This window comes from Saccostrea cucullata, unplaced genomic scaffold (genome assembly GCF_032062105.1).
Source record: "Saccostrea cucullata isolate Sc308-1 unplaced genomic scaffold, CSIRO_AGI_Scuc_v1 ctg13708, whole genome shotgun sequence".
Lineage (NCBI taxonomy): Eukaryota > Metazoa > Mollusca > Bivalvia > Ostreida > Ostreidae > Saccostrea > Saccostrea cuccullata.
In genome coordinates, this window is record NW_026933576.1 from 4,150 (window position 1) to 12,941 (window position 8,792).

Here is an 8,792-nt window from a genome sequence, read left to right on the forward strand (position 1 = left end):
CTTTTCATAGCGGTCCCAGAGCAGTCCCACAGCGGTCCCAGAGCAGTCCCAGAGCGGTCCCAAAGCAGTCCCGGGGACTGCTCTGGGACTGCTTTGGTGTCAGGTTGGGTCTGGTCGGTACTGTAGATATTATATGTATACTCTAATTACTTGTATATATACATTATATAATCCCCGATTCTTTTTAGTTATGATGAAAGATTGTATTTTTTTCTGCTTTAGTTATTCCTGTAGACTGTAAGGATCTCAATCAGATGGATACATTAATTCAGGGGTATATGAAATATACCCCTATCGCTAAGCCATGACCAGTCCTGTCCGTGTTTACTGTGATATGACTACTATGGAAGGAGGGTGGACGGTAGGTTTTTCCTTAATTAAAAGTACATAATATAACTTGCATTGTTTTTGATCCGAAGAGTCGTATCACGTCGATCACAGGCGCGGATAATCAGATCAAATGAGACGCGAAGCGGCTCTTCAGATAGTTACTGTTATAATGATAAATTTATTACTCCATTATAAATAGTTTAATATGGCAAAATATAACTTTATTGATCAGTGTAAGAATTATCAATAAAAAAAGATAATTACAAGAGACTTTTTGATGCGCAAGAAAAATTGTGTCATGCCTATGCGTATTACGTCATCAGTTTTAGAAAGATGTGATAAGGATTTAGAAAACCGCAGTGTGATGATCTGAAAAGTCGGATCACGGGTCAAACAATTGCTTTAAATAAACAGTAATATTAAGTGATACACATTAGGTATAAAATAAATTTGAATATTTTGAGTTTCTATCATAACATATAGTTCTCATGATTGTTCGAAACAAGAAATTGAATTGTTTTTTATGTTAATTTGCAAAGGCCATCCAGAAACGCGTAGACGGATCCGTTAGATTTAACAGGACCTGGACGGAATACAAAAATGGTTTTGGTTACCCGGAACAGAATGTTTGGGGTGGTAAGTGAAAATGTATTCAAAATAGGAACTGATAGTTTAAAAAATTAGAGCGTAATAAAGATCTGAATTTAAGACAAGGTAATATGTGTTCTACGATATTCACATGTCATGAATCGATTACTTAAAAATGATAAGAAAAAAAGAGAAAAAATCTATCAGTGGCAACGTCTTAATAAGATTAAATTTAGCACCAACATCTATAACCGAGGAAAATGATTTGATTTTTTATCACGATATATTTATATCTTAAATAGAATTCATTGTATTTCAATGGATTTTCAGCTGATTTAAAATGTATCTTAATACAGGAAATGACATAATCCATCAATTAACAAAAGAGCGGAACTCATCCCTTTATGTGTCCATCACTCTTCATAATGGTACAACACTGTATGAAATGTACGACACATTCTCTATCTCTGACGAAAGAGCGAAATATAAACTATTTCTTGCAGGACCTGCCACGGGAACCTTAGGTAGGTGTATTCATGTTATTGTCCTAAAGAGGGGTTAAAATCACGTATACCATCATTTAATTCTTTGCATTGAAATATTATCACGTTGTTGAAAAAAGGGACACATAATTATACGTTTTTATCTGATATTCCCTTGATTCTAAGCTAATTTAATAGTTGATTATTTCAGGATATCATTTGTACACCGTAGGTAAAGTTCACGAATTCCACAATCATTGAAGTGGTCATTGTCAAATAGCTAAAAAGAAAAAGTAAATTATATATGTAACATATAAAAAAATGTGCTAAATTATCTTTAACAAACAGTAACTACAATTGCTCCCCATTTTTATTCCGCTTGATTTTTCTGATAATGTTTCATAAATAACTGTTTAACTATTACGGAAAAAGAAGTTGACAGTTATGTAAAATAATTGCTGTACCATGAAATATGCTGCTAAAACCCTTTTCTATCACAATAAATAATTATCAAACATTTTCGGATGCAACTTGCACAATTTTTTAAATATTTTGTAAATATTATCTAAAAAAAAAACATAAGAATCTAGCAAAAAAAAATAAATAATAATAAAAAAAAAACAAAACAAAATAACAAACAAACAAACAAAAAAACTGTAGAATAAGAACTTTCGAAAGAAACAAAATAAAAAATTCCAAATATGCAGCGTAGTGTTGAACTGTTGAATCTATTTTGTTAAGAACAACGGAGGAGATTGCCTGTTTCATTATACGAAAAAATACTGGACATGTATAAGCATTCCTTATTCATAAGCTTTATTTCTGCATGATTCAGACATGATATTCATGATAAATGCTTTTAAACTCCAATATATGTTTGTTTACATGAATTCTCGTGAATTCTGTTTCATTTTCACTCTGCTAAATACTGATCGATAGTTATGGAATATTTGGTTGTAGCTTTAACATACTTGCACTGCCCTTTTACTCACAAACTGATAATTTTTATGTAAAGTTGTGAGTAAAAAGGCAAATTTTACATATCAATAAATTCTGAAAAAAAAGAACGTTTAGTTCTTATAATTCCAATTACGAAGGTGTTAAATTGTTTCTCTTTGAGACATCCATACCATCCATTGTTTCTGTGCAACGTAGGAATACATTATTCCGTCAGTCCTATTTGTCGCTAGTTTTGTTTTAATTCATTTTAAGTATCTATAATTTAGCTAAAATAGACTTGAGGTTACAGTTAGGTATTTTATAATACATGTAGTTTAAAAGTTCTGTCTAGCAGGCTTGGGGTCAATTACTTTGAAATGTAATTAATTACTTTCAAATACATTGATAAATATGTCAATTACTTACAATTACAAATACATTGAATTTTTCAAATGTAATTAATTACTTTCAATTACTTTGACAAATGTAATTAAATATATTTCAATTACTTCTAGTTTTATTTTTATAAAAAAAAAATTAATAAGATTTTTTTTATAGCAATCGAATTCGAACTTTCATTCAGTGTTGTTGTTCTTGGGTGTGATAGGGGTTCACACCTAGTCAAAATTAGACCTTTACCTTATAATGAGTGTTACACACTGTATAAACAAATTAAACATTATGAGACAATTATTTATTGTACAAACACAAGCCCATGCTACACCAGTATGGTGTTTGGCAAGATCTTTTTTGTTTCTTTCTCAAATCCATTTTTTTAAGGAAATAAATGATATCTATCATAATTCCATTCATTATTTTCTATCTTAAAATGAATAGAATACCGGTAAATCAAAAAGTTAGTCTAATTGCTGATAATAAGTGGGAATAGGGATAACTGAGATTTAAAAAAAAAACATGGGAATAAGTCATATAAACCCACCAGTATAAAACTATGTATCAGTATAAGACACCTTTTTTAAATATAAACTTTCATTTTGAAAAAAAAAGTAATTGAAATGTAATTGAAAAGTAATTGAAAATACATGACCTTTTGTGAAATGTATTTAAATACATTCAATTACTTGCAATTGAAGGCTCGCTCATATACAAATTACTTCCAATTACTTAGAAAAATGTAATTAATTACACTAAATTACAATTACTTTATTAAATTACCCCATTCCTGCTGTCTAGGAAGTAGTACTGATTGAAAAATGTATCGATCAGTAAATTTTTACTTGAAGTTGTTCTCCTCAAATCAAAACACAGGGAACCAATAAATAAAATTAAGAATGATATTATTATGATGTAAATAAATTATTACATGTAGTAATCATTATCTCTGTTATATATTTTCTCTAATTCTGCAGGAGAAAGAATGATAAATCCTGGGAGTTCTAAAAGAAAACTGTCTGGTATGTACTTTACAACACGAGACAGGGATAACGACAAATATGATATAAACTGCGCCACTCTCAGTGAGACTAGAGGGGGCTGGTGGTTTAATGCCTGTACCTACACCTTCCTTAATGCTCCATGGTACCCGGCAAAGTGGAAGAGACCGTGGTATCCTGCAGTAACGATTGATTCCAGAATAGTGAGGACTATGATGTTGGTGAAACGTCAGTAGGTAAATCTCAATTAATCTCAATTAGCATTACTTTTCTTTTTGTATTTCCGTGAAAAGTTTTAATGTTTATTGGAGATTTCTATTAGAAAAGTATGCTCTTATTTCTGTCAAGCATTATTTTATTTTATTTTCTTACATTTTAACAGAAGAACAGCCCCTCAGGCAAACCCTTTCTGATACTAGAGACGATTTTAGATGAAACATAATCACGGGTTTCTTTTTTTAAAATAACGATTGACATCAAGTTAGAAAATTTGTAAACAAATATGTTTTCGATTATAAAAAAGGTTGGGGGCTTTTCTTTAAAACAATAAGCAATTAGTTTTCTTTTCTTCAATGTATTTAGTAGAAGATGTACATTATATGTGTTGTAATAAATTTGTGAAAGTAGAGATATTTCGTTCTTTTTTACAAACGCTGATAAATGAGGATGCCTGGACGGATAATTAATATAAAGATTGCTTTATTGTTAAAGATATCACAGTGGAACCTGAATAATCCGACACCTGTACAATCATCCTTACTGTGAATTCCGTCACTGAATTATTATTTTTTTAAGGAATGAGCATAGTCTTTACACAATGCAATTCTCCAACATGTTTATTCCGTCACATACATTTGTAATCTGTCTCCATGTACATGTTGGATAAAACAGGTTTCATTGTGTTAAAAGCTTGTATTTTTAAAATATATATCTTTTTCCATGCATGCAATATTTTGAATGGGTAATCAAATATTATCCATTATTCTTCTATACAAAAACTGATTCAATTGATTATGTTCTTCATTCTTAATTTCATGAAGGAAAAATATTTTACATCAGCGGCACTACATATTTCTTTCTACACATTGAATTTTATTATTAATTTTTATCAAAGATTAAAGTTGAAAAAAAAATCATAGTTCATTAAGATCAATATATAATAAAAAAAACGAATACCGTATAAGTAGAAATTTTAGCTAGTCGCAAATTTAGCGATTTCTTCTTAAAAATCGGTAATTTATTTTTAGCGAGAGGTAATTTTAGAGACTTTAAAATGCTAACTAAAGAAGCAAATAAAATGCAATTAACTTTTAGCGATATTCAATTTTAGCGACCCCCAGGACCCTCGCTAATAAAGCAAAAATTAAATCCTTGCTAAAATTCTACTTATGCGGAAAAATTTAGAATTTTTTCCGCTCTTCAATGCACATCGCAGCATTGCAAAGGCTGAAATAAGGAGGCGGGGCCTAATTTTTACGGAAAAAGTTTACTGTGACGTCACACTAAAATATGACTTTATGTATTCCTCATAATACCAGAAAATGAAATTATTTATAACTTTAAACTGCATTAGCATAAAAAACAACAATAAAACTTATCAATGCATTTTAAAAAGTTGCTATTTAAATCCCATACATCTGGTTATAAACAAATCCCTGATCTCGATGAACTTGTCAATCATGACATCATTTTGGTAAAGATGGCGTATTTCATGTGCTGTGAGAGGCAGATTGAGGAATATTTTAACAATGAAAACTTCGTTTTATTATAAAACAGAATGTTACGGAGGTATGTTAAGGTTACAACCAAAAATTCAACTGACCTGTATGATATGACGTCATAGTAAGTTATATGACGTGACGTTTCAGAGATAACAATTTCTTAAAATCGATATGTAAGATTAGTTTGAGGTCGTAAATTGGATCAAAATATGCAGAGGAATTATATAAAATGGACTTTTGTCCTTTCTGGGTCTCTGTATTTATTACGGGGTTTAATACCCAACCCGTGACGTCATTACTGTTGATCATGCAGTAGCAGAATGAAAGTGAAATGTAAAGAGTCTTCATATAAACAAACACAAGAAATCGGAGTTTAAAAGCATTTTGAATCAATATCATGTGTTATTCATGTGGGAATAAAGCTTATGAATAGGGTATGCTAATATAACTCTACAGTTTCTTCGTAAAATAAAAGCAGAAAGGGTGTTTACTGGCCGATCAGCTTTTCCTCTATAAAAAAAATGCAAAAGTTCAACACTACGCCGCATACTTTGAACTTAATTTTTGTTTCTAGCTTAAGTTCTTATTCTATTGTTTTTGGAAAGTGCTGCTAGAATCGTATGGTTTACGGGAATTGATGCATTTTTTTTCTCGATATTATGGACAAATGTAAAAAATTTTGGGAAGGTTTCCTCCGAAAGTGTTGAATAATTATTTCTCTGATAGGACAGTAGGATTCTAGCAGCACTTTTCATGGTACAAAGATGTTTTTACATAACTATCATTACAAATTGAAATTAAGTATCACCAGGGTAGTGTTGAACTTTTCACTTTTTTATTATAGTATATTTTCAAATTATAGACGTCACGTGGTGACGTCGTGGTAAAGTGCCCCCTGTAGTATAAGTCCCATTGAAGTCTATAGAATGCATAATGATATCAAAAGATTTATCCATGACTTTTCCGATTTATTAGTGTTACATTTTATTTAAAAAGTGTTAATTCGCCGAATTCTGACTCATGTGCTGCCTACACATACCCGCGTATTTACAGGCGTTAAATACGCTATTAATACCAACGTATTCCATTTGTTTAGTTCGATTATTCATTAACTATCTTGAGAATGTATTTAAATAATTGTGTCGTGTTTTTATGTTCTGGTTTGGTATATTTTTACATCGAGGTGCCTCATTAAATTGTTCTCCTGCAAGGGCATACACTAAATAAACCTAAATCATTTTCTGAATATAAATAAAGGATATATTCATCAACTTGAAAAGTGCTGCTGCTTTCTTTAAATCAAGAGGGTGACTTTATAAGTACATAAAATATTTGCTAAAAGTCAAACATAATTCGACCTGGGCCTATTTTCTTGAAATTTTAAATATTAAAACCTGAAAATTTAATAATGAAAACGTGAATTCTATTCAAAGCAGCAGCACTTTCCAGAAAGCACAAAGTATACAGAAAAAATTAATAGCTTGCAGTTTTAATTTCAAATAAGGTATGCCCTAGCGATATTGAAATTTGTTAATGATCTATATTCAGTATACATACTATGCATTGATCTCGTGATTGTCCATCGATGGGACCATACTTCATGCAGTAAAGCGTAGGTAATACTATGCTTTTTCCATAATTATTTAAGTTCTGTGATATTAAAAGAGCTGAATAAAAATAAATTCATTTTTAAAAACAATACCCGTTTTTGCATTTCTATTTTCCGTTGATTTCTCATAGCAAGCCTTAACAGTTGTGCAAAATTTAAATTTCCAAATATTTTAAAAAAGATGTTTCAGACTCTGTGGTATCATTTAACTTAATCCTGCCAGGATATATTGCATCGAAATAAGAAGGGAAAATACAATTAGGAATTAACAGTATTTCTTCTTTTCACGTATAAGATTTAGCACAATTTCTGCTTCATATGATTACAAAAATAGGTTTGCTAATAACAGGGCACGATTTCAACCCATGGAATTCCAATAAATTGGTGGAAGAACTGGACTTCAAAAAACAACATAGACATTGTCAATCAGAATCGCAGGTATATATTTTTTGATGTCGACTTCAGAGTACTTGTGTGTACAATAAAATGTTTTTTAGCAAAACAATTTTGCAAATGACAAATTAAGCAAATCATCCAGTTCCATTTCTCATGAAAAAAAACCCCCAGATATCACTGATATCAAAACGTCTGGACCTTAATTCATCGACGGAAATGGTTGTGTATGAGGTGGAAACGTCATTAGTTTTTAAGCTGATTATCTTTGAAAAAAAAATCATACATATCATTGTCCCTTGGAAAATTTGTTATTTTAGTTTTTTTTATTCTTGCCAAGATTCTTACTTCGATGACATCATTCTTTAAAACCTATCATTCTTTATAATGCTTCATAATGCACTCAAAACGGGCGCTTGGATCCATAGAGGCAAGTCAATACTATTCGTTATATTGGCGTCGCTATCAAGATAACATTAAATAATTGTCGTTCAATAGGTTTATCAGCTGTTTTTAGAATAGCCTGTGTAGCATCTTTACAGCATTTTTCTCTGATGACATCTAAAAATCAAACATATGTGATAGAAGACAATAATGATTTACCAATTCTTTATTATCTCAAAAAAGGGTGCGGCGTTCTTTCCTTTTTTTGACATTTTTAACAGAACTTTAATGATTTTCAAATGGCTAAAATATATTTAAAAATTAATCTTCCATTAAAGAATACTTTTCTTATGTAAGAAAGTGCAGACTTTTTTTCCTCACATCTCCTAGTTAAGGATAATGAAACCCGGTTGTGTCTGCAGTCATATATTGGGGACCTGTAAATTCAATTTTTTTATTAAATGTGTCAAATTGGAAATGGTGATACACAATATACACGATCAACAGGAGTTATCTTTCATAACATACAGTTCAAACATATTTATCTGCTTTGCAAATAACTGATTAATAAAAAGTTTTTGGTTCATTTTTTAAAAGACGAGTGTTACAATCATTTTTTTTCAACTAAATGCAAGCTAAATTACATAACTTATTTTGAAAATTTCTTTCTTTCTTTCTGAAGCACAAAAAAAAAAAGTTGAAAAACACCATCCAATCGGAAGTTATTTTTTCAGATATTTTTTTCTAAATTTATGTTAGGGAAATCTTAAAAGACTGAGATTCATATGTTTAAAATACAAGAATTCCAACAAAAATGAAAAACCCTCATTTTCTCACTTAAATATCACTTTTCAGTTTATAATCTAATAAAAGAATGCATTGGTAATATTTTAGCAAATACTTATTAATTATGATTAAACCATCCTAATTATCAAAATGTGGACAGGTAGTA

General features: G+C 30.3%; 1 protein-coding gene across 1 annotated transcript; it reads left to right on the forward strand.

The window, feature by feature from the left end:
- Positions 1–304: 304 nt before the first annotated feature.
- On the forward strand, positions 305–3,969 carry LOC134238689 (fibroleukin-like). Its single transcript, XM_062720808.1, has 4 exons — positions 305–361; positions 870–966; positions 1,275–1,442; positions 3,710–3,969. Exons 1-4 carry the CDS (start codon positions 305–307, stop codon positions 3,967–3,969), a joined length of 582 nt encoding a protein of 193 aa, XP_062576792.1.
- Positions 3,970–8,792: the final 4,823 nt, after the last annotated feature.